General features: G+C 45.6%; 1 protein-coding gene across 5 annotated transcripts in view; it reads right to left on the minus strand.

The window, feature by feature from the left end:
• The window catches only part of KDM4B (lysine demethylase 4B), a 147028-nt gene that overhangs the window by 97195 nt on the left and 23090 nt on the right, over positions 1-26743 (minus strand). For 3 of the 5 annotated variants that reach the window (XM_014604920.3, XM_014604922.3, XM_059719690.1), the window contains exons 4-6: positions 23342-23517; positions 20983-21097; positions 17154-17347 (exon numbers count right to left, since the gene is read on the minus strand). In XM_014604920.3, coding sequence (XP_014460406.1) covers positions 17154-17347; positions 20983-21097; positions 23342-23517 — 485 coding nt within the window. Of the gene's footprint in view, positions 1-15890; positions 16128-16224; positions 16732-17153; positions 17348-20982; positions 21098-23341; positions 23518-26743 lie in introns of those variants that run through there. The other 2 variants (XM_006274237.4, XM_019484030.2) reach the window with 2 other exon arrangements.

Below are 26743 nucleotides of genomic sequence, written 5' to 3' on the forward strand. Positions count from 1 at the left end.
GCACCTAGATTTAAATACATAATGTTTACCTTCATGTCAAAAGTACCCAGAAGTTACGCTCTCTCCCTATAAAAGGGTCCAAGTCTTTTATTTTACCCCAATTCATCCCAGGTGTGTTGCCCCTCTCTTTTCCAGTTGACTCAAATTAGTCTTTTGGCCAGTCTCATTTCCTAATTAAACACTAAGGATGCTGATCATCTTTATCATCGCCATCAGGCAATCACTCTATCTGTAACAAGCTCAATACTCTCAGTCGCGGGGCAAACAGGGCATTAGATGGGGGGCAGTGCTTTTATATGATCAAAAAACTGCAACGTGTTCTTGGATGGAGGTGTTGGGGTTCGGTCCCTGTCTGTCCCATCCCCACCTTCCCCGCTTTTTTTCTTCCTTTTCAATTTCTGAAGAACTTTTGACATTTCCGAGGATACGTGTTACGCAAGATCAAAGGAACTGGATGAACGTGAACTCTGAGATCCCTAAAACAATGATAGGCAAGGTTTGCCTGCCTGTGGCAGTACAACACGACTACCACCCCAAAACACTTAAAACAATTCGCTCTTTTTTTTCTAAAACGTTTCTTAAATATTGAATCAAATCTGTTAAAACAAATGTTTTGAAAACACAATTTGAAATCTCCTATTAGCAAGGCCCTCTGTTAAATCCATCTCCTTGCGCTGGACGCACTCAGATATCTGATATCATCACTCAGCAAGACAGACTTCATGTTCTTATGGGATGAGAGAGAGGAGGAGAAAAGGAGAACGACTGTATAAAATAAGAACAAAAACATATAAACCACACTTTTGTGATGGATATGGAAGGCCAAAAAGGCAGGAAAAAGCAGAGGAATAACTTCTTTTTTTCTTTTTTAATCCTTTGTGGGTCATCCAGGGGAGTCCCCCTAAGCTGATCAAAGCAGTACTTCTGCCCTTACTAGGACAGAGAGAATATTTACAGCAATTGGCAAACAGACTGACATCTGGTCTTCATGTGTTAAAGCCAACGCAAGGATAGATTAGAAATATTGTAAATGTAAAAGGTTCCCCTCCTCGCTGCCCCCCTGCCCCTGTCAACAGCCTCCTGCCATCCCTGGTAAGTGCAAAGCTAAATACATTCAGGCACCGAAGGCAGGATCCAGTTCACCCGTTTCCTCTCCCTGATATCCGAAACGGTCTGACACCGAAGCATCCATCTTCCGGCTCAGAGGATCACCATTTGGAAAGGAAAGCCTCTACACCTCCCCTGTCTATCCCCTTTGGTTGTGGTTCCTTGATATCGAGAAAGCAAACACTTGCTCAGAAGATAAGATCGCCCCTGGATCAGCGTTCCTTGTTCCTAGGAAAGAACCTTATCAAGTCTCTGCGGTTTTATCTTTAATGGATCGTTTTACAGGACAACAGATGATGGAATTCAGTAGCTTTAACCAGCAGTGTCAATGATTTCAAATAATGACATTTTTATTGAAACACACACAAGCGCACAAGATAAACACAGGGGACTTGGGACTATCTGCCTGGAAACCCATAATAAAGAGTAAATAGGTAAGGACAGGACAAGATTACAGCCACATAGCCACACCGAACAAACCCGAAAGATAAAGCTCTGCAGACAGGTGGCCAGGCACAATCCTCTGGGGAACAAGAGAGGGGGGAAATCAGGACAGCGACTTCTGCAGTCACTGATGTTCTCGGCGGAGCGCTCCGCAAGCTGCACAGAGACCTCAATTAAATTAAGCAACATGCGCCTAAGAACAGAAACCGGACGTTCCCTGATGATTCGCAATGAAAGATGAGCAAAAAGAAATGCCTCTTCCTCTCCAACGTGGTGCTTGTTCTTGTATATCCTCGGTGGAGGTCCAACCGGAGTGGGAGCCTGGCATGGGAACAGGGAAGGCTCGGCTGGAAGAGTGGGATCAACTGAATGCACTGCAGATTGCTATGCAATTTTTCTCTTAGTCAAAAGCAAATTGTGACAAAGACTGGAGACTAAGTGAGAGAGGCAGCTCAAGATGGGAGAAGGGTGGAAATGTGACACAGCCAATGAAAATTTAAAGATAGCATTTGCAAGGCTGTATCCGATTTTGGGGGGCTGTGACAGGATGAAGTCCTCCTTTGTCATATTTTACTATTTTAACAAATGCAACACCCCCCTCCCCCCCATTATTAGGAGAGACAGCAAAGCTGCCAAAACCTGGCCCTCTAAACCAGAGCTTTCAAATTTGCTTCAATAGCACCTTGGCCATGCTGCCGCCCTGCAAGGCACTCCACAAATGTAGCTATAACACTGGGCAGCAAACCACTCAACTACATCCGACGGCAAGAAAATGATATTTAGAGATCTGCTTTTAGGAACTGGCTTGTAGATTTATATTAGAACAATGGACCAGGGGAAAGGCAGGGGTTAACTGGTTTCTAAAATGGTCCTGCTCGGAGCAGGGGGTTGGACTAGATGTGACCTCCTGAGGTCCCTTCCCACCCTCGTTTTCTATGATTTTATGGTTCTAAAAGCCTGTTTGTGACGAAGTTTCCTTCAAGGCCCACCACGTCTGAAGCCAGCAGACACTGGCTGGGATACTGCAGATACGGACCACGCTGTTCCCTGATAACCCATCACACGAGATAAGGCACTCTGCAGTGCTGGCGAAGTCACAGTGACCAGCTGCAGAGACCCTGGGATTTCCGATTTTGGTGGATGGACCAAATCAGGAGGCCAGGGCATGCCCAAATTAAGCCACCAGTAAGTGACACCACCAGCACACCACCCCGGCACACCACCAGCCCGTCTCACCTACCCCACAGGGGAAAGGGGGGGTTCGGCCCTTGACCTCCAGGCTGCTGACGTCTTTCAAGAAAGAACAAGTGGTGAAGCTCGCGTACTGGCCAGACGTACCTTCCTTCTGTAACAGCTTTAGGGCTGGTACAGAACCAGGGGGGTTATTTTACTTGCCTTGCCTGCATTATTCTTATCTGCTATTACTGCGTATCAATAAAATTTGCCTATGGAAGAAGTCGTGGTTGGTCTGAGGGCTTGGGTCTACCTGGAACAAGGTATCCAGGTCATAAATCCAGTGCCCACAACATCCAACTGTCCAAAATCAGCCACTTCAGGGATCTCGTGCCAACAAGGGGTGCCAATTAGCAGTTCTTCTGATGCAAGATTCAAGCTGCTCTTGGATAACTGCTCTACAACAGTAGCAAGAGAAGGATTTTCTGAGTTCGTCGCTGCCTTTTGCTCTAGCATACAAGGCACTGGTAAATCAACCCTCCAACCAGTGGAACGTGATCCCTGCTGCCAACTCCCCTTGTGTGAACACTTTGCTAGGAGACAGTGCCACAAAATCCCAGCACAAGATGGGCAAGGTCCTCCTAGGCTTTCCTGGCTTGCATCTCATTCAGAGGGAAGTTTTGCCCATTCAGGACTGAACAGCCAAAAGGAACAGACAGAATACCCTACGCTGCAACATTATTTCATCGTACTGCTGGTCCTACCTTGCTGTGCTTGCAATGAAGTTTCCTAAATACTTTCTACCATTGTTCAACACTGCCTAGTAGTGGCTCTAGACCAGCGATTCTCAGCCAGGATACTGCAGCACCCTGGGCTGCTTTGAGATCCTTTCAAGGGTGCCGTGGAGCACCACATAAGGTTAGCACTGTTAAGTGCGCAAACATTATTCACAAGATAAACCCAGAAATTTCAAACAGGGATCCACAATGGTAAAATCATTCTGACCGGTTGAGGTCTTTTTGAGTTCTCTGCTATAGTACAATTGTTCTATTATTTTTCAGCAGTCAAAAAGTCAATGAAAACTAGGAACTGGCATTTTCCAAGGGTGCCCTGAATCTATAAAGAGTGAGGATCACTGATGTAGACAGTATAAAATGCAGTAGTCAGGCTAGAAGAGCATGCTCATTATAGATAGTATGGCTGGAGCCTGATTAGGTGCTACAGCAGCCATTGGGAATTATCAGAAACATATAGTGGAGCTAAACCACTGTCACCAGCGCTGTTTGCATAGTCATATACTGCAACAGCTTTCATACCAAGTAGCTGGGAGCACTAGCATAGCTAGCAGAAGGGGTGCGGGGAGAAGGGGAATGAGCACTACTCGCCTTGAGTGCCAAGTTAGGGGAAAGCACACAAGAACAGCAATTCACTGCATTACCAGTCAGGCCACTGCTGCCACCAGTTACACTGCTCCCATGTGCTGCCACCGCCCAGCACAGAAGTGCCCAGGTAGGCCTTGAACCGAGAGCAATTCTTGTCTCCAGAGAAGAGAAAACAATGCAGGAAATGCCTCCCCCATGAAACTAGAAATAGTGCAATATGCTGGTATTTCTGTTTTTCCAGAAATACCAGCATATTGGGGGGAGGGGGGGGCAAGGAAAAGAAGGAGGACAAATACTCTTCATCTGTTGTCCAGCAAGGCTGAATTATTAAAATTACTTTGGGCTTGCTTCTAAATCTAATCAGTGGATCTGTAAGTGTCCCAGCACAACCTGTGCACAATACATGCTGCTGCTAAACTCTTAATCCTAAAGCTGCCCAAGCAAGAAGTATTATCTAAAGAAGGTATTAATTCCAAGGAAAGGCACTGCAAATAGCAGCTTTTTCCTTTTTCTTCGTGGAAAGGGTGGCATGCAGAGGTTTCTAGTGGGTCCCCTGAGCTAGCGAAGCCCAGAACTTGCCCAGAAACACGACTGGGCAAAAAAAGGGATAGGGACAGGGCTGGGACTCCTGGATGCTGCTTCACTTGCTCCTTCAAAAGCCTGTAACAGAATCCCAATGTAATTTTTAAATACTGCTTTAAACAAGGGGCTGGAAATGAATGACCATCTGCTGTTTGAAGGACAAGCTATGTAACAGTTGACTAATCTACATCACAACAAATGCAGACTATAAACCACAGAAGAACTGGAAGAGAAAGAAATGCTGTAGTCTGCTTTTGCACGCAGAGGGGTGTTTTAGTAAGGAAAGATGTTTTGGGGAAAATATTCTGAAATGGCTTATTCGTCTAGTTTGGCCAAGAGGAAAATTACTACACCCTTCAACAGAAATTAACAGCAACAGTATTCGTCTCCTTTCCATTCTCTATTATCTCAGCTTACAGGCACCACTTATGAAACATGTATTTCCATAAACTGATTATCAGATTATTAGTTATTGGTTGCTTGCAGTAGGAGACACTGTCCAAAAGTAAAGGAAGGCACAGGCCATACTACAGAGAGCTTCTACCATGCAGAGAGAGAGAGAGAGAGAGAGAGAGAGAGGTGGGAACAGGGTAAGGCATAACCATGTAGCTATTGGTGACACCCTGTTAATTTAAAATCGTGGTTTTATCACCACAACCTTGACATCAGGAAGACAAATACAGCCAAGCCATTAAATCAGCCAACCTGTTCCTGGTAGGCATCAAGGTAGAGGTAAGCCCCCATGAGATCTGTGGGAGGACTCTGCTCCAGATGAAGAGACCCCAGAAGCTCAGGGAGACTCGGGTCCTTCCATACTGACAACCCTGGGTTTCTCCTCGATCTGAGCAACGCGAAGGCTATTTCATACATGAACATGGTGGCAGTTTCTTGAGCCTTATCAGAATAAGTTCACACAGGAGTAGAAAATGCCAGAGTAACTCTTCTTTTGCTGTCCAACTGGCTCTGCAATCCTGCCCATCGTACAGGCGCAGCAAGATCTCACCCTGCAGGCCTGCGGCATCCAAGACGATGGGGTGTTTGGGGCAGGAAGTACGACTGGAGGCTGCAATCTAAGAGGGACAAGGCAGAGAGCTGCCCCTGCTGCACAGTATTCTCCGCACGGGCCCCCTTAGCCACAGCATCAGCATCAAGCCACTAATCTAAGTGAGTTAGCACAGAAGCCTCCATCCATTGTCCCTGAACAGAAAATTTATTAAATTCTTACGGGCGGACATGAAAAACCTCAGCCTGCATTATCAGTTCAACGTGTTAGATAACAGCACAATCACACTTCACAAATTTCCAATTCTCCTATCTGCTGGGCTAGGGCCCAGGTTTAGGACTACGGAGGTCAGATTCACCCTTGCAATTTGCCAACACTAACTCTGGCTTTCTCCCTTCCAGTAAAGTATTGTACAATGCCTACAAAATCTCAAACAAACCTCCATAATATTACCCCCTGCCTGTCCAACAGCAGTTGGAAAGGGTAGAAATAAACAGAAGCACAGCATAGGGTGGGGAGGGAAAAAACAGCAATGTTTGCAAGCAGGAAGTTATCACTGTTCTAGATATCTACTCTCCCTTTAATGGACACAGCTAACTCCTCTTAATGTTCACAAAAATTGTGCCCAAGCACTGCGGGGGGAGACCACGATGTGCACAGCAGTATGTTAACAGGTATTCTTAGTCTGCACCGTGAGAGCCGCCCTCTCCACTGGGCACGGAGGTGTGCACGTTCCTGTTCAGCACTCTTGGAAAGGAAGGCAAGCGAATGCCTGTGTCTGTTCATTAGTGATGGTGGCCATCACCTAATCCGGAAGCCCTTTCTGCTAGACAGACTTCCCTCTCCACTTCTCTAGTCCAGTTCATCTTCCATGATCTCAACAGGAGGTAAAGCCCACCCTAACAGAAACATTATACGGAAGATTTCTGCTGTGACAAGCTACATCCTTTCACAGGGTCATGTAGTCTGAAGCTCCTAGTCCTGCTTCAGGAGCCCCTTCCATTAAAACGGAAGGGTACTACAGCTAAGTCTTGGTAGAGGTGGTACTGTAGACTTGAACAATTCCCAACCACACCTTTCAGTTCAGTGATTAGGGTTAAATATATACGTATTTTCTTGGGGAAAAGAAAGAGGGGGGTGATTAACTAGCTAGCATGTGCATCGCAGCACTACTGTGCGCTATGTTTCACCGTTACTGCAGAAATTCTGCTATTTTAAACTACCCTTGTGCTGCGCTGGCATCATTCGAGACGAATTTCCTCTTCAGAGGAAAAAGAAAAACTGACTTTTGCCAACATGCTAACAAGATGTGAATGAAAAGCCTTCCAGTGTCATTAGGGGTGCCTTTCCATCTTCACCTACCCAGTTGCTAGTGCCATGAAGCCAGAATCTGAGAGCCAGTCTCCGGCAGGGTCCAAGTCAGAGCAGGCTGCGAGAGTTATATGGAGAGGGAAGGCGCATCTATCTGCCTCACATCTTGTATCAATGACAGAGTGCACTACTCAAAAGCCTAAGTTATTAAAACCAATCTGTGATCCTGTCAGACTTCCATAGATCTTCATCTCAAATCAGGTCTGAGCTTTGAGCAGACACTTTCAAAACAGAAGAGCGAGTTTCAGCAAGAGCCTTCTCTCATCAAAGAAGGGCCTCTCTCAACCCAGACTGGGACTGCAGAGCTGTGATGAATTATTAGTGCTAGTAGGGAAGGCAGTTCATGCATTATACACTACACCAGTGGAAAAGGGACCCATTTGGAGATGCCGCGTTAGATACGAGCAGAGGAGCACGGATCAATTTTCTCATTCACGTTTCTTATGGGGCTGTACCAGGAATACCCAAGAATGGGAGACCCCACCGAGTGTGGCATGGCACAAAACAGTCTCTGCCCCAAAGAACTTGCAATCTCAATGGCGTAGAGGCGCGCAGGCTGTGGGAAAGGCATGCAACACACAACCGGCAAATAATGGGATGGCAGAAAACATCATGGTAAGTCTGTGCATTTTGGAGAGGGGGTGGAGGAGTCTATTTAAGGAGGAAAAGGAAAAGAGAAGGGAATAGAGACAAGGCTGGGGGGTGAGCGAGTGGTGAGGCTGGAGTAAAGTGGGTTGGAGCAAGAAGCCAAGTGGCTGGCTGGGTTGCGCTCGCTCCCCTTCCCTTCATGCAGCAAGCTCTTCCTTGGCTGCTTCTACAGCCGCGCCCGCCGTCTGGAGAGTCTGGTGGGTTCCTCTCTGAATGCATGGCAAAGAAATGGGAAGCGGAGGAAAGGTGGCACCACCTGGGTCTTCCTCCCCCAGACGACGGCATCTTCCCCGCACGTGAAAACCAGTAAGTGTTTGGTCAAGTCCATGTAACACTGAAAAGCTTTAAGCAGACTGAGGATGAATTTCCATTGTTTAAGCTGTTGGTACTTGAATGGGAGAAGAACTCAAACCAGGGGCAGGGTTCAGGAGTCCTCAAAAGCATCAGTCGGGTTCCTTAACAGCACTGAAATCATTCAGTTGACCCAAGCTTCAACCTCCCTACAATTCATCAATTCCCGGGATTTCAGAAAAAACACCAAAGCAGCAGTGCTGCCGCCTGCTCGGAAAAGGGCTTCATCCTTCACCACAGCACCACCTGCAGACCAAGCCAGCCGCTCCGGCGTGTGGGAGCCCGCAGGAGGGCTTGTTTGAATATTAGCAGGATGGCGTGGTTGGTATTGATTAACTAATGACTGCGGTATACAAAGCCCGAAAGCCTGTATTAATAACTCACTGCTGCACTCCTCCCATTTATCAGCAAATTACAGGGGGATGCAACGCTGCATCTCAATATATCATTCCTTTCTTGACACCCGGAGCAATCAATATGCAGAGGCATTCTTAATGCAGAAGCCCCATTCCAGAGCAGCTCTGACCTATGAGTTGCGTGCCAGGTCAGACAGGGGAGGGAAAAGCTGTTCTGCCTGTTAATACACACTATACCCCATTCCCTTTATTTCTTTTAATAAGCATCGCCCAATCCTTCCTCCACCCCCTCCCATCAACAGCAAAGAGCCTTGCTTCGCCAAATCAGCCTGAGAGCAAATGGTGCTGCGGCTGATCCATAAATCAAACATCACCATAAATTCTGCTCTCCCTTCGTCCAAAACTGCAGAGCCATAAAACAGATTACATGGGGGAGCAGAGGCTGGAGGGCTCCCTGCAGCTCACAAATTTCCCGTCGTTGCAGGAATGGCCTTCCTTCAGCTCTCCCTGCCTCTCTCCCTCCTCCCCTTGCCTGTAAATCTCTCCCGCCATGGAGGAACCTGCAAACAGTGGAAGTGTGCCCACGTTCAAAAACAAGCTGGCCCTACATGCTCCCTGTATAAGTCTGGTGCAGATGTCAGAGGCAAAAAATGCAGCAGAATCCTGTTCATTAATGAAAAGTCCCAAAGCGGAGAACGAGGAAAGCAAAAACTCAGCAACAAACTTCTGGATGGAGCTGAATCAGAGAAAAAATATTCATGCTGCAACACATGTAATGTTCTCGGCTTCCTAAAGGTCACGAGGCACACCTAAAGCTTCCTGACACTCTGCATTAAAAAGCTTGCATGCTCTCCAAGTTGTAAGGGGTTAAAGGGATCCCAGTAATCAGGTGCGATTATCACAATGGATCGAGTTAGTGTTTGAACCTGCTTGTGCAACATGCTGCCCTTAAGACAGTGTAACAGAAGGCAATAACAGGGATGGGTATTCTGCACCCCTCATCTCCCCCCCGCTGCTGCTGTACAATTCAGTAGCAAACATTAAACCCAGCAGCCTCAAATGGGATTATACCAAACTTGCAGCAAACTGCAGCGTAAGTGAGGGTGCACTGAAGTGGCTGGGCAGGGGGTACAGGGCACCACGGAGGGGAAACAGGGGTAGTGGGTATAACAAACCAAGGGTCCTGTATCTGCAGCTGGAACGGAGAAAGAAGGGGCCGGCACAGCTAAGCTCCATGGTTGCATTAGGTAGGTCATTTTCTTTATCTAAAATCATTCCCTAGGGATTAACATTTTCCATCCTGGAGGTAGGAGAGGGCAAAGGTTCAGGCCAAGACAGCTGCAACGCAGCCTGAGACAATAATGAAAAACCAAATCTGCGGTAAAACCTACAGCTTTCTGACACTTGCAGCTGCTTTAGGATCTGCCATTGGTCAGATAAGAAAGGGGCAGGGCTCCTAAATATACTCCAAACCAGAGGAACAAATGTTTCTTGCTTTGAGCATTTTCCCATTTCATCTCCCCCCATCAAACAGCTTTACACCCTCCTGATGGTGGGATCAGGAAGGGGCTAGTTAGACCCAGGCTTGCTTAAACATGGCTCTTCCAACCAACGTCCTTAGATGGCTTCCTTGACTCCATGGACAGAGATTCACTGTACACAGGGGACTACGGCAGAGACGGGAGCGGGGGTGGGAGGAGGAAGGAAGGAAAATCCAGACTGGTTTTGCCAGCAGGGCTGTCAGGGGAATCTAGTTCCATCAAGGAAACAATACTAATCATTGTTGCTAGCAACAATTACATTTTACATGCTACCCTAGCGTGAGCAAGGTCTTTTACAGCTCATATTGCCGAACTCCTTCCTTGATCTGCAATAGCACTTTACAGGCATGTGCTACCCTAATGCAAGAGGTGGTATAGGCAATCATGGGTCAAGTAGAGTAGGTTTGACACATCTTCAGAAAAGGAATGCCTGGCCAGGGCTTGCTAAAAAGCCAAGCTCAGAGTTGAAGCTATCATAACTATAGAGAGACTAATGGCCTCCTCTGCGAGTCCCCTTCCTCAATATCACTTTATTTAACTTCTGCAGCTTTTGGAGAGTAAAACAACACTGCAAAATGTTGTTCCACTGGCACTTATGAGAGAGACAGAAATGACATAACTGTTAGCATCCATCAGCTGGGGTATTTGCAAAACCTCTGTTACATCTGCGTTGCCAAGCCGTAAGGGGCTATACCATAGCTGTGATGTTGCCAGTTGGCCTGAGGATGTTATACTCTCAGAGATGCACCCAATTAAAACTACAACATCAAAATGATCCACAATTCAAGGGCTTCCTTAGGTGTGGAGGGCTCTTCATATTAATGCAGGGACATACTCCCCATCTGCTTCATTATGTGCGTACCTCTGAAGCAAGGAAGGATTAAGGACCATATCAGCCTTAGCTATGAATGGCCAGCTTTTGTCTGTGCTCTGAACACAATTCAAAACAGTTCAATTGTACTAAACTATACCCTACAAATGAAGCATTAATTCTCCGCTGGCTAAATAAACTACAAAAAGGGATCCCACGACAGTAGTTCCCACAGCTCTGCAGCCCTGAGCAGGTCACAATACCTAGGTGTTAAAAAAAGAGGTTAACATTCACCTACTCCACCTGGCTGTTCGGAGGCAATGCTTGGGAGACGCCTGGAAATCCTCGGACAGATAGCAAAAAGCGGGGAATAATATTAATCAATGGCGGGGCAGTTTGGGTACCACAAGCCTGCCGGATTGCTACTGCAGCTTCGAAGGGAAAGCAGCAACCAAGCTCCAATACAGGATACAGAAGAGCTGGTGTAACCAAAGCACAGTGGCCCCTTATGGCATTGCTATGGTCAAAAGCTTCACCTGCTTCCCTCCCCAAACTTTTGAATTCATCAAGGCCAAGGCAGACATCCATCAGCATGGCACTGATGAGTACAGCATTAGGCTTGACACTCAATTTTGTAGCTGTTGTTCTTATAAAAATCAGTCTCCTGTTGACATCATTTGACAATTTGCTGCATTTTAAATCTCTATATATGAGCATATAAGGTAATTATACATAATACGTATAATTGATACAGTAAAAACTCCTACCACAAGAGGTTTTTATACAGGCTGCAAACTGGAATAAATTCAAACTTCACAAAAACTGAAGACAGACTAAGAAAAGGTTGTAATTAAGCTTCTAATGTAAGAGGAACAGTATATTATAATTAGAGAAAGACATGCAAGCAAGAGACTCAGCTCAAGCTGGCAGCTCCCTGCCTATGAAGCTCAAAATGAAATCACTCAACAGCTCAAAATCCCCTGCAATGCGTGTTTGAAGCTGTGTGCCCACTTGCCACCTCGCCCCTTGGAGAACGGCCTCTCCTGGGCTTGACAAAACCAGATGTTGTCCACAGTGTGCCAGGCAGGCCAGATGCACGCATGGGGACGCTGGGACATCAGGAGAGACGGGATCAGCTTCCCCAGCCCGTGGCGCGCAGAATCCAGACTGCTCTACTTGGGTTGGTCTCTGTAGCGGCAGCAGTACCCGCTGAGGACGGGCACGGTTTACTTCTTCCCCCAAGTTGTGCAATGAGATGAAGTTTGAGAGCTTGAAAACGCACAAGTGCATTAACGCAAAGCGCCAAAAGAAACCACCGGGATTGTTCGGTGAGAGCTGACAAGCAGAGCGAAACCTGCCCCTTCTTGCCCCCTTCCATTTCATCCATCCCTGGGTGACCCTCCACCGCCTGAGCACTTCGCTTTTCTCCGAACATTTCTTATCCTGCGAAGCAAGGCTGGAGGAGGCACTCGTTCGCCTAGTGTTTTTCTCCATCTGTGAAAGGGAAGCGATGCAAGGAACTGTCGGCACAGCAGCTTTTTTCTTTTGGTGTTGAAAGTAAGGCGGGCACGCTCACATTAATCAAGCGGCTGCACAACCAGCCAAGCGGCTCATAATTAAGGTGCCAGCCAAGAAGCCATCTTCATCTACTGAGACACTTTGTGAAGGCCTGGTATCCCCCCTGCATTGCAGAGTGGAAAGGCTGTTCCACTGAGGTTTCCGTGCGTACCTCCCATCCAGATGTGAAAAATGTGCCTCGCGGTGATCTTCCCACTCCAGTGATGGCTGCCCTTTTGTCTACCTTCAGAAGCAGCCTCCCACAATCCACTTATCTAATCCTCCTTCAGGAGAAGCCAAGGGCTTTATCCCTTCACCTCTTCCACCAAAAGGTGAATGTTGGAGGGGGGCGTTTCCAGCAGAACCCACCATGGATACAGCCTGACTCCTCAACTCTTTCCTTCCCATGAGAGGCAACCAAGCGGGCTTCTTCGGTTGGGCTCTCTCTCCACGGCAGAGCTGAACCCTTCGCAAGAGGTCCGACAGCCTCATTCTAAATTCAAGTCGCCTAAAATAACGTATGCGGGTAAGAAAAATGCATGTACATCTTTGATCGGCTACTTTGAGCCTGCAGGAGACCACCAATAAACAGACGAGCACTCCATGTTGGTGTATAAAAACCTCTAGCTGACAGCCTAATCGTAGCGCCCTGCTTCTTATTTCAGAGCACAGCCCCAAACTGGTTGAGTTGGTAACTCTCCATGCTCCTGCTATTCCCCGAGGTGCCTCTAAGATGATCACCGTCAGGGTCAAAGAGTCTACAAGAAGGAGGAAGTGACCTGGGAAATTTCCACGGAGGTGGGGCCACGAAAAAACAGCACCATCACTCCAGCCATCTTCCATGCAGACAGCTGTACTTCTCTTCTCCGAAGTCCAAGAGCTCCTCCACCTGATCTCTGGGAGCACTGCAGTCACAGCTGGGAAATGGGCACTGGCTAGTTTGCCTGAAAGTAACCCTGGCTGCTTGGAGATGTCCACTTCCCTTCTAGTCCTCGGAAGCCCATAGTCTTTTCCAGGACTGCTCCAGGAGTCCTCAATAGAAGCTGTCAGAGTGAAGAACAAGGAGGGAAAGACTTGGGCAAGTGGCATCCTCTAGCCTTGTGCTTAAGGGAACAGCAGAGTCTCCTGCCAAACCGGCCATGGCATCTTGTCACAACGCATCCACTGCTGTGAGAGAGACTGTCATCTATATAACAAGCTCAGCCCAACAGGAAAATACTTTGCCCAAACCACGGCCTAACTTCATCATCGTCCTTTTACGTAATGTTTGCTTTATGTAACTGGTTACAACACAAAACGTATCCCAACCACTGAAGAGCTGGGTTACGCTAAAATCTGAACGTCCCTCAAACGTGGCAAAGGTACCTCCTCGCCAAGTGCTAGTCGCTCTACTACCATAAGGGGAGATGTGCAATTCTTGGGGAAGCGGGTCTGATCACCAGTTCTTCTCCTCATTCCACACAAGTGGTTCACGGGTGGCTGATCCGGCCAATAACTTCAAATTCCCTTTTTACTTCTCTACTAAACACAATAATTTAGCCTGCCCAGATGTCCCCTGTGCTTCCTCTGATGCACAATTTCCTCATCAAGGCAAGACGGGGGGGGGGGAATTACAACTGAGAGTTTAACTGCTGCAATAGTTTTTATCTCTACTGCACAAGCTGAGTTTTCAGTTCTACCCAGTTTTGACTCTCCAGGTGACTGGGCTTACATGAGTTGCCATTAGGCACAAGGGCCACCTCTTGCAACAAGCAGCCCACTTTGGGAATGCCATTGTTCAACAACAAGCAGGTCCTGATGGGAGCAACAATGACTTCACAAGAGAAACTGGCTGTCGTTTGGCCCAGCATCACTGCTTCTTACTTGTACTCCTTTGAGGTACTTGTGGAGCTGGAAAAATGCTGGGAAGGCAGCCAACAATTTCAGGTAGGCCTTATGTCTACTGTGCCAATTAAAATAGCTTCTTTTCTTTAGCACCTACTACACCCTTGTCCAAGCACTATGGGTCTTTGTAGACCAAACAACAGATATCATCATCTTGCCCAGTACCTAGTTTTCTTCCAAGAAAAAACTGGTCATTTCTGCTTTCAGATTTCTGGATGCAGAATAAAAACGAAACTTCGCCAGCGAAGGAAAAGAGCTGACATTTCCAAAGTATGAAGACAGCGACTAAGTATTCTGAAGACAATATGTCCTCAATGTTAATCGTGATCAGAGACATGTTGTGCATGCAACATTTTAGAGCAACTAACATCTGCAGGATGAAGCGGGGCTTTAGATTGCCATGACCAAGCTCTTATGCTTCAGCTCCGTTTGGGTTTGTTTCTGTGTATTCAAAGGACAGAAGGAAGTTTTGTGGTGGGGCACTGGTGCCACCTGGCGGACATAATGGATCAAAGCCACAGTTTTAGGTTAGGGATAGGCATAATATGGCCTGCATCCGGCCCATGCACAGTAGTTTTTTAGTAGATCTGTATCACGTTCGTTAGCATGTTAATAAGCGTTGTTGTGGAAATGACGTGAAGGATAGAGGACGGTGGCTGCATGTGTCCCTTCTGGCGGCTACACCACGCATGTCCACCAGAGGGCAGCAGGGCCCACGGGCAGGGTCTGCAGCAGCCACCTGCCGTGGCACGGAGAGCAGCAGCACGCGCCCAGGGGCCTTTTGTGCATGGATGGAGCTGGCAAAGCAGCCTGGAAATGTCCCGCAGGGAAAAAAGCAGCAACCCCACTGCATGCAGCACCAGTCTGCTCCCCTCCATGAGCAACCCTGAGCGCTGGGGATCACGGCTGAGCCACAGGCAGACATGGGCTGCTTCTCTGTGGAACCGGTACCGATGGGATGCTGCCCGACACCACCTGTCCCTGGCCCCACTGTTCGCCCCAAACCTGCACAGATTTGCTGCTCTCAAGATGTCCACGGTGGCCACGCTGCGCTCCAGGCAGCAGCAGATACGGCACGGCACGGCAGCACCCGGCCTCACTCCGCAGTGGGCACCACGGTGCAGCCCTCCCCAGCAGCAGTGCAGCCACGGATGGGTCACCGTGCAGGGGTGGAGTGCCAGTGGAAAAAGGTAACTCTGGCAACATGATTGTCTGCAGTGATTTGGGAATTGTTTTGTGGAACTGTTTATGAAAATATGCTACTTGGAATAGTGCATAGTAATTTGGGATCTTTTTCTGGAATTGTGCCTGGAAATCTGGTGATGTGTAGAAACCTGGTTATGGCATTTAGAGTATAAAGTTTATACAATAAATGCTATAAAAAAAAATGTTTAAGGATAGCTGTTCTTAAACACCATCGTGTGCGTGCAACCCTCAACAGCCCACCAAAACTCACCAAGTGGCCCTCCAGCCCAAATAACTGCCTGCTCCTGTTTTAGGTGAGTGCCTTTTCAAGAAAGACAATGTGATGGGATCTAAAATTAAAGTTTGGCACTTTTTATTCAGACCTCAGGTGATCTGCTTCCCCGGGTCAAACCAGCTTATCAGAGAAAGCAGAAATGCTCCCTTCACATCTTCCTGAAAGAGAGCAACTATGAAGCAGGTGAACCAGAAAAAAAAAAAAACATGTTGTGACCCATCAGAGGAGACTGAACGTTTGCACCAAAACTCCAGGTGAATGTGCAACAGCCCCAGCCCCTCTCCCACCTATCGGGTATAAAGGAGCACCATATTTATTTATTGCAGCCTCCCTGCTGCTGTAGTTCTCATACACCCGCAGGCTCCATCAGCCCGGAGATAAGTGGCGTCACTGGGGACTCGTATTGTGGAGAGATGGGAAGATCTTGTCACTGTGCCCTGGCACTAGCAGAAAACAGCTTCATGGTGACATTTAAACTTTAATTTGCATGCAAATGTCAATATTTATTAGACACATCAAGATCTTCAGCAAAGCACTCTTTCGGGTCTCCAAGTCTCACTGGTTATACTTTTAAATAGCAGGAGACCTCGGGAAAATGAACACCGACTCCTGGTAACCTGTTTGTTCCGTATACTCGAGCTTAGCAATTTCACCCCTACTTATTGATCATTTTCACGGGATGCTCTCTCCAACCAGAAGATGTGCAACCACATCCAAAAACAAAATACTTAATATGCAGCTTCAAGAACAAGCTAAGAAATTACTCCCTCACCAGCCTCCCCCAGAAGACACTGGGGTTGGGAACATCTTAACATATTTAACTGTTGAGTCAAAATAACAGATGCCTCCTGCCCTATGGCACAGAGCAGGAATAGCAATGTTTCAGTACTTTTTTTTCCCACTTGGGTCTCCAAGCTTTAATCCTCTGCACCAGTTTCCAGGAAGCCGCAGTTGCTGAAATGTAGGTGACAGATTTTAACCTCTTTCCTCCCACCAAGAGCCCTTTCCTCCAAATCCTCTCTTTGAGGGGCAAGGGTATTTCTTCAATGCGAGAAAGAAAACGGAAAGGGAGAAAAAAAGCATTCAAATGGCTAGTGGGAGAAAAGGAGGATGGATAAAAAGAGTGCATGTGACTTTTGGACAGCAAGCAAAAGAAATGCTTGTATTGACTGGATTTTCAGAGTAGGATTTTATTTAATTGAAAGAAGCAACCCTTCTGTGATAATATAAAAAAAAAAAGAAATCACTGGAAATCTAAGGAGTGTGCTGCACATTTTTAACTGGCCTTGGATTGAACGTGAACACGCATTGCTAAATTACTAGCAACTGATTTTGTATCAAGACTGTGCTGGGGAAGTACAGGGGCTCCCAGCACGGACAGGAAAGAGGAGGATATGAGGGTAGCTTCTGAACAGAGGTAAGAACTCAAAGCAACTCTCCTCATGAACATTTTACCCACTTACCAGGATTTGGGCTCCCCAAAATGCAGGTAGTTGATGCTATAGAGATCCATGTCCTCAGTGTGCCACGCAAAGGTTGTCTTCCACATCCCAAAATAGAGGTAGGGGGTATTTACGCCTTCAATGATAATCCCACACTCATGCTCCACCATGTCCAACAGGGTGTTCAGGTTACCGATGTTCCACTCTTCCACATCCTACAAGACAAGACATTCGGCAGAGTCAAAGTAAAAGCAGATCAGGCACTGCCATTGCAGAACAGACTGGTGACTCGGAGATAGGAAGCCAGATAAAGTTTCCTCAAGCCAAATATGCCCTAAGTAAGTTCCTAATAAAAACTTGGCATTGTACCTAAATGTGCAATACTACACATATCACCAGAGAGACAGGGCTATCCTCCTGACCCTAGAGAGGCATCAACACATGCACTGCAGTTTAAGAGCAGTAGTTCTTCTGATTTTTTTTTTTTTTTTATTGTTCATAAATGCACTATAAAGGTTATTTCATATAAAGACACATTTTCTTTTTCAAATGCTTCAGCCTGTGGCGATAACAACCCACCCTTCTACCCAACTGCTTAAAAAAGAGCTAAGCTTCACAAGAAGGAAGAGGAATTGTGTTCATATTCATAAACTGGCCTCCCTTCAGCACCAGAAAAGTGGCTATAAAATGTACAAAGTTGAGTTTCCCGAAGTTGGTTTCTTTGTTTGCATTCACCAAGTCCTCTTATTTCTCCCCATTCCAATACGTTTTCTCAAGCCGAAGTTCACCAGTTATAAAGAAAGATTTTTTTCACCTCTTTTTTGGAAAGGTTTCCAGATAATGCTACCTTCTGCTGCTGGGCAGCTTCTAATTAAACTCTGCTCCCCAAACAGGCACCTCTTTGGAGCTACACCAGTGAGAAACTGTCTCCTGCCCTTAGAAAAAAAGAGGCAAATAAAATAACAGTTCTCTCTTCATAACATGCTTCATTCAAATAATATATCCACTTCCAGAATCCATTTAGGAGGAAGCCATCAATTATAATAAACTATATAGTGCCCAAACTAGTCCAGGACTTTGAAGCCACAGTAGCAGCTGTATACAGGCTCTCAGGTGCACCGTTTTCAGCATGCTTTCAAACAATAAACTAAAGCAAGTCGTGGTGTCTCTTATAGCTTTGACTTATAATTGTTAAAAAAAAATGGTGACATTTACCTCCCCAATTTTGTTTTTGAAAATTAGAAAAAAAAACTTTACGACGTTAAATTTACAACAGTTCTTTCTGTTGGCTTCCCCAAACTTATCAGGGAAATAAGACCACAGCTGTGCACAGACTATTAGCAATGAGGGTGAATGGTAGTACAATCTTCAAAAAGGAAGGTAGCAATATCCTCCCTCCCTGATATGTACCCCAAACGGTTATTGAAATACCTGTACCCGCCTGCTGCATCAACTCTAGGATCAGCAAGATTCAAGCCTCATGCACACTACTGAACTAAAATGCAATGTTGTATTTCTAAATTAGGCAGATGAAGCATGGCTAAGCTTTCTGACAGCCACCCTAAAGTATCCACATTTATGCCAAGGAACAATTCATATGCATCCTGCAACACTTAGAAATGTGGTATCTACTTTTTGTGTCAGCCTGTACTATACCACAGAAAAGACCCAGAGGGAGAAAACTGGGAAGCAGAGGCACACATATCTGAGCATATCTGAGCGATGGAAGCTTCCTAAATTGCTTGAACAAAGATGGTTACTGTAAGCAAGAGTGTTCATTGAGACACTGGGGGAAAGGATTACTGGACACATTACCTGAAATGAATAAACCACACAGACAAGTTCAAATAAGGTTGCAAAACTCAGTTGTGATGCATTTTAAAAAGCATCAACTGTGTCTGATTCATGTCACCATCAGTGGACTGTCAGGGCAGCTAGGATCTGGAACCAACGTCCAAGAGAAGTGGTGCTGGCTCCTACCCTGGGGGTTAGATGAACACCTCACCGGGGTTGTTTGACCCCAGCACTCTTTCCTGCCATGGCAGGGGGTCGGACTTGATCTGCTCAGGTCCCTCCCGACCCTACCAACTATGAAACATGAAACTATGAATGTGCTATGGATATGCAAGTACAGCATAACCTCATAAATCCAGGTATCAAAAATCCAGAATCCTTGAAAATCCGGCAGTTTTAAAAAATACAGTAAAAGCTCTGTTATCCGGCATCCCCTGGGAATAGGGGATGCTGGTTAATCAAATGTGCACCGTCTGATGCAGTCCCCGGCGTCAGTGTGCTGGGGAACAGGAAGGGGGGCCCTGCACAGGCTGCTATGCCCTGGGCCATGGGCAGAAGAAATGGCAAAGAAAAACTCTGCTCACAGCAGTGAAACCTAGAAGTGGTACTCCCGGTTTTGCTTTTGCTGCATCCCTCGGATGCTGGTTAATAGAGTTTTCTGGCTAATAAAGTGCCGGTTAACACGGCTTTTGCTGTATCATTACAACAGGGAGTAACAGCCGCCGCTCCTGTTTAAAAAACCCAGAATTTTCAAATTTCCAGCAGGTGCTCAGTCCCGAGCATGCCAGATTTATGAGGTTATATTGTAATACCGATATTAAATGCACTGAGGTTGGGCAGTCAGACCTCAGAAATGCATCTTTATTCCAAGTCGCATGAATAAAAAGAAAAAACCCAATTGCTTTCCTTTATAATGTCAAGTAGCTGCAGCGCAGAATGTTTGCCCTCGGAGTTTGTTCTACTGTGCATACAGAAGCACAAACATTTGACAGTATCATCTCATTTTAACTGTCTAAATAGTGCTAACAGTCAGTCAACACTCCAGAGATGCAGTTTTCTACTCAAAAGGAAATAAATATGGAGGGGAGGGGCTCCAGAGAGCCTGATGCTGATTTCTAAGCTTCCTTCAACAAAAATGTAGTGTTTAATCACTTTCCCCAATAGACAGGATCTTAGTATACTCTATTAAAGAGCGTTCTTCATTGTGAAGACATATTCCAGTCCCCTCAAGTCCCCTGTAGTTCCAGTTGGAGATGGTTTCACTCTGATAAACAGGATCTAGCCTGCAAAACTGGATCACTCTTCTATCCATCCCAAGACAAGCAAGCAACCAGACCTACCCAATGTCAAGAACAAAAATACCCAATTTGCATTCTTTGCACACCCATGCTATTGAAGAGACGCATAAGACCGCCAAGAGGTTGTTTTTCAAAAGCACTCAACGGTGGCTTATCTCTGCTCGATTCATATTTTTCCTTCTTTTTGAAACTGGTGGCAATTCAGGCCACCAATATTTAGTGCATTTGAAAATCCAACCTCCAGTAAACAAAATCATATAGTTCATAAAGAACACAGCCTGTAAATAGTGCGCCTGTTTTGGTTAGATTAGTACTTTTAATGCAGACTTAACTTTCTTTGAGAAGGAAAAATAAGCCATGCTTAATTATCTAAAAATAGACCAAATGAATTACATAATGAGTCGTTTCTTTTTTTAAAAAGGGACGTCAGTAATTTCTGCAAGAAACAGGAATAGAAGGTCTTTTCTGCCGAATCCAACACTATACTTAAATGTAATGAACCACAGCACCCATTTACTGGCCAAAGTGAAGATAAGCTTTTGATTGTGAGAATAAGGAGTAGGCTTTTGCCATTCTAAATATCCGCGGCACTTCAGCAAAAGATCATTATTCATTTCCTTGACTGCCAGTTGGGAATTTTTCCCAGAAATTATAAACCGCCACACACCTAAAAAAGTGACCGGGGCAGGATCTGTGGGTAGGATCTGGCCCTTTGGGCCCATTGAACAAGTAGCTCAAAAAGCGTATGTATTACTTACTGCATCATACAGCGAGCCACTGATATCTGCCCCATAAATTGGCGAGACAAACGTTAGATTCTTCCAGTATTTGCGTTCCAGGTCTTCAAAATCTTGGTGGCGAGGAGTACAATACCTGGTAAGCAAACAGGAAAAGGGTAAGAGGGTAGAGAGGCATAGACTGAAGAAGCAGACGTTCGGCAGAGACTAAAACAAAGCATCAACTGTTCACCTTTGTGAACGGTCTAGATGGACTGGGCAGTCCAAGAGGCAATCAAAAGAACACTTGGAGGTTATGGTTTGGGCAGTGGGTTCTGGATAGCCGCACAGTGAAGATGATTATGTAGCAGTGATGCGATTGATGCCTGAAGCACACTGAACTACCACTCACCAGACAACCTGAACCAGACCGTCTCCTCTGGTTTCCCCTACCACCACTGCAGGGCCCAAAAGCCCACCAAAAGGAGGCACGGCTGCATCCCATAGGCAGCAGACTCGAGATGTGTACATCAATGGGCACTTACAGAACACCCCATTTAATCACTGTGCTCCACTTATTGCTGACTACAACTGTTCACAAGGTTTTAGAGTGGAAGTGCACTGAGAGTTACTACCCCTCTGCTTTCTTTCAATATTATTTCATATCTTCCAGTTAAAAATCTCAAAACTGAGCCCCGCAACCATGCAGAAAGACATACAAGTATCATCTCCATGTCAGAATGGTGTAAGCTGAGGCACAGAGAATGAGCTGCAATGCCTAAAATCACATAGCAAGTCCTGCAGAAGGCAGGGTAGAGCTGTACCTTGTAGATTAACTGAATCAGAGATGCATAAGTTTTTGTGAACAAGTGCTCACCCTCATTAGATGCCAAAGTGAGCTCTTGCTCATGAAAGTTTATGCATCTCTGCTTCAGTTGGTCTCCAACAGTGGTTCTCAATATTTTTACATGAGACACTCTTCATTAGGCTTAAAACACCTCTCTAGGGCTTGTGAATGGAGCGGCAATCCATTTCAAAAACCTAATTTATATAGTGATTACCAACTTCCAGAAGGGCCAAGAAATAAGGACAGGGAAGCGACCGGGCAGGGACAAGCCTGAGCCTACACTTATCTCACACTTCATGGCATCCTTGTCGAGAATCACTGGTATAAAGGTGCATCTCTCCCCTGCCTTCTGTCTGACTTCAGACAAACATGGCTAACTACCTCTCAGAGCAATTTAAGTTCCCTGTTTTCCTTCTCTCTCTCTCTTTTCCTATTGCTGATGCTAGAATTCTTAAAACAGGGTAATCTTCAAAATATGTATGCACAGAAGATTACACACTGCTTTTAAGTCTTTTTTACACATAGGCAGAAAGACTTCAGAAGACTGAAAATTGTAGAAGCACTTCACATGTATTAGTGTGTGTGTGTGTGTGTGTGTTCAGAGGATCATAAAAAATGAGGGTGGCAGGGACCTCAGGAGGTCACATCAAGTCCAACCCACTGCTCCAAGCAGGACCAGCCCCAACTACATCATCCCAGCCAAGGCTTTGTCTAGCCAGGTCTGAAAAACCTGCAAAGATGGAGATCCCCCCCACTCCTCGGGGTAGCCTGTTCCAGTGCTTTACTACCCTCCTAGTGAGAAAGTTCTTCCTAATATGCAAGCTCAACTTTCCTGGCTGCAGCTTGAGACAATCCCTCAGCACTTAGGCGGAGCAGGGAAGGTAACAAAATGCAAAGCAGTAACACAGGGAATTTGTGGCAGTCAGGAATGGGATAGAGTGAGGTGTCGGTTTTTATAGATATTGGGTGGGGGGGGGGTTGTTTTAATGATCTCGCTCTACTAAGTTAAAAAACAAGCTCTGTTCATGTGAATCTGGGAAGAGGATTTCTGGTCTGTCAGCTTCAGCTAACTGATTTCTTTTGTGTTGTTGTGATGCTAACTAGCTATGAAGCATCCCGAGGCGTACCCATGCATGCAACGAACACAAGCTGAGCTACTTCCAGCCTGCTCATCTACATAATACCTAGGCACCAAATCTCATCTCCAAGTAGACTAGCTGTTCGGCAAGTCGCAAGGATAAAACAACTGCTTCTAAGAACTACGGAACCAGAACCATTTCCTCCACGAGACGCATGGCCATGGAAGATTGTCATCACATGCAGCCATTCTGCATGGATTCAGTAGAACAGGAAAATGACAACCTAGCATAATCTCCTGTTATACTGCTAGGATTCTGAATTTAAAATCTTATAAATAAAAATAATTGCTACTAGAATGCTTCCTATTTAACAAGCTGCTCTGCATTTTCTTCCCAGCTTGTCAAGAATAGCTTTCCATAAGCACCTCTTAGCACACGATGCAGCAAGCTGCCAGGCTCATGAACAAGTACGTACTTCTCACTGTTGGCTAGGCGCCGGTATTCTCCTACAGTTGTGGGCTTCTTCTGTATGTTATACTGGGTGAATAACCCTGACTGTCCAGTCACCACCTGTTGAATAGGTGCTGGGATAACCATGTCATCTATGTCATCATAGCTCCTTCGGGGTTTCCACTCCTTGGGAGGAATCACCTGGAAGAAGAAAAAAAACCAACCAAGTAAGAATCTCTCTCAGCCACACCAGGCAGGCTAATTTCCATTAAGAAAAATGCTAATGTGGACATACTTTGTGCATCAATTCTAGCTAGCATAAACCAGTTGCATGCATTTTAATGACTCATTCTGAGCAGAACTAGATGAGTAGTTAAACGGCTGGCAGCTTATCTACCGGCACTCATATCAATGCAGCTGCCCCAAATGAAAATCAAGCTTTTTTTCCTCAACAATTCTTACCACTGTTTAGACACTGGTCCATGACACATCAAAATAATGTATATGCTGCTTTCCCAGCAGACACCATAAAAAGTTGCCTTTCCTGCCACCCTAAGAAGTTGCAATTAGATATGCTAGCAATCCTACAGTCAGACTATCCACACGCCTCCCACTTTCACAGCCTTGTAGATGTCTAGTGACACTTCCTATGCCCCCCCGAAAATTTAAAGGAGTGGGCAGCTCACAACAAGACTGGCCCAGTCTACCTGCATCGTGGATGTAGCCTGCTTGTTCCAGGGTTAGATGTTTTTAAGTTCTGCATGAGGATTTTGACTTGTCCCCCCAAGTTAAAAGAAACAGGAAAAATTAGAGAACTTTGTGAAGTCTCTCGCACAAACCTCAACCTCGGTGACCTCAGTAGGAACCTATGCTGCCTATGCTGTGCAATTGCTTTTCTGCTCGATATGCAGCACACCTTTATTTGCTCCACAAACTTCAAGACCACAATGTAGAAAGCTTATTTCTGCTTAGACTGTTGCACTAAAAATGTAGATGATTAAACATTTTTGAGCTTGAAAACCTATGCTGCAGTATTGACCGGTCTTAGGTATCGTTCTTGACCAGTCCTCAATATACCAGGTTAGCGAAAGACATTGTTTTAGAACAGTTTTTAAGAGCACTTTCCACATTATAAATACTTTGCATTCAGGGGACCTGCTTAAAACATATAGCAAGGAGAATTATTCTGATCACTTTAAGCCTAGTTACACGATGATTGCTCCAAACATGGGTAGCAAATGATTCTGTCCAGTTTTTTTAATCCTCTCTCTGATCTATGCCGAAAGCCTTGGATAACCGTTGGAGGCACTGTGAAAGCATAGTGACGGCCTAGCACCTGTTAAATAAAACTGTTTTAACCACATCTGGAGGACAGTTACACTACCAAACTTCCGTGAAGCAGGGCTTTAATAATTTGCTTGCCCCCCCTGACCAAGAGGAGACACCGTTAGAGGAAGGAGCTGAGAGATCAGAACATAAAGGAAAAAGTAAAAGCCCAATCATCTTCAAAACCAGATAATGTGGCAAGAGTCTCCTGCTTTGCAAAACAGACAGACAAGAAGCCTATTGAGATGTTCACAGGGGGGTGGGAGATGGAGAAAGGAGGAAATAAAGAGTGTTTTTAGCCTTTTTGTGTATCTGGAAGATGAAGATGCTATTCCGCTTCTTCACAGGGGTGGAGAGAGGATTAACTAGGAAAATAATGTCTACGAAGTGCCTTGAAAAATGAAAAGTTGCATTTAAGTATTAAACATGGTAACTGCAAACCAAGTGTCTTCCCTTCAGTGCAGCATTTCAAAGGCTTGGTGTCTTTAATGAACGGTCACAGACACATTCTGCTACCAGCTCGTATTTGAAGTGAATAAAGGGGAACATATTCAGCTTTCACAAGCAGTTTTCTGTCAAGGTGCTAAAAGTATTACTTTTATTTTAGGCAACGAATAAGTCTAGTGGAGATTTAAATTGTGAACTCAAACCGTTTGATAAAAAGACAGAGGTCCTGCCCATAATAAAGCTGAAGCCCTGCTAGCAACAACAGTCTGTAAGTAAGTATATTGCCGGCAGCAGCTCTATCCGATTCCTTGGCTCGTGTATATAGGGGGATTTCGCTCCGATCTCTCCAGAGGGGTGCACACTGGTGTTGACAGAGAAGCCTTGTGGGTGGAGGGGGACAAAATGGTCTGTCCATACTAATTAGGAAAATCCTGATAGCTAAATTCTTAGGTAGGGGAAAGAGTCAATATAACACCACAAGAAAGGACTGGGAAGGGAAAGAGACAAAAAGTAATGAACAGTTCCTAATAAAATATGTGAACTCCTAAGGATCAATGAAGAGCAAAACACGTAAGGATAGCTGTTCAGCACTCTTCTTGGGCTCTTCTAGGAGTAAGCTGGTGGTGTGCAGAGCGGCTACAAAGCAGGGAGTTTGGAAGGTAAAACTTCCAGTTTAAAGAAAAGGACTGAAAAGAAATCTAGGTTCAAGCTCAGAGGAGAAACCCAAGTACAGGCATGAGGCTTGCAGAATGGCAACCTCATAAGCTGAAAAGTCAAATATACAGATTGATAAGAAACCAGTTAGTTATGAGAGAGGGGAATGGCAATTCATGTGAACTTCATGGGAATCATGGAAAAGGTGGTCTGGAAGGGACCATAAAAAGTCATTCGGTCTAACCCCTTGCACAAGGCAGGGTTGTCCCGGTTTAAACCACACTAGTCAAGTGTTCATTTAACCTGCTCTGAAAACTTCTTTAAGTTGTGGAATAAGTACCCCAGAATAAAGTGAGTACCTATTAGACAGCCCTGTTTGGATAACAGGATTAATGTTCAGAGCTGTAAGAAGCTGCCAAGCAGAGGTATAGTACAGTAGGAAAAAAGGGCTATTTTCCAAGATCCAGAATTCACTGACAGCTTTCAGCTTTGCTGAGAACCTGCCCCAGAGAACTCAAGAGAATGAAATCATTAGTACACTCAAGCAGACAAGGAAAGTCTTCGTGAAGAGCTTTTTATCAGTACCAAGCTCCATTTTACACCTGTAATAAAAGCAGCGATTGACCTATGTCTTAACAAGATGCTATTCTCTCCTGCCGAACAGTTTTATGTTTCTCTTCTGTGTTGTGCTCTATTACTTTCTGCTAAGTGACACATGTATATCTGCCTCGTTAGAACAAATGGATCTCAATCCGGGATGCAACAAGAAAGAGATGCAAGAGGATGCTTCCCACTTCATTTGCCCTCCTTTTACCAAAAGATCCACGTTTAAAGCCGACTCTCAGACATGCGGACTTCTCAGTTTCAGCTGTTATTATGAAAGGCTTTGGACAAAAACCAGGAAGATTGAGACATGGCAATGCCTTGCTTCTGTGGTCAACTGAGCACGTTTCATACATGGTTTATCCCCAGTTTTTTTCCCCACTTCAAGCAGGACAAG

The sequence above is a fragment of the Alligator mississippiensis genome, chromosome 16 (genome assembly GCF_030867095.1).
Source record: "Alligator mississippiensis isolate rAllMis1 chromosome 16, rAllMis1, whole genome shotgun sequence".
Lineage (NCBI taxonomy): Eukaryota > Metazoa > Chordata > Crocodylia > Alligatoridae > Alligator > Alligator mississippiensis.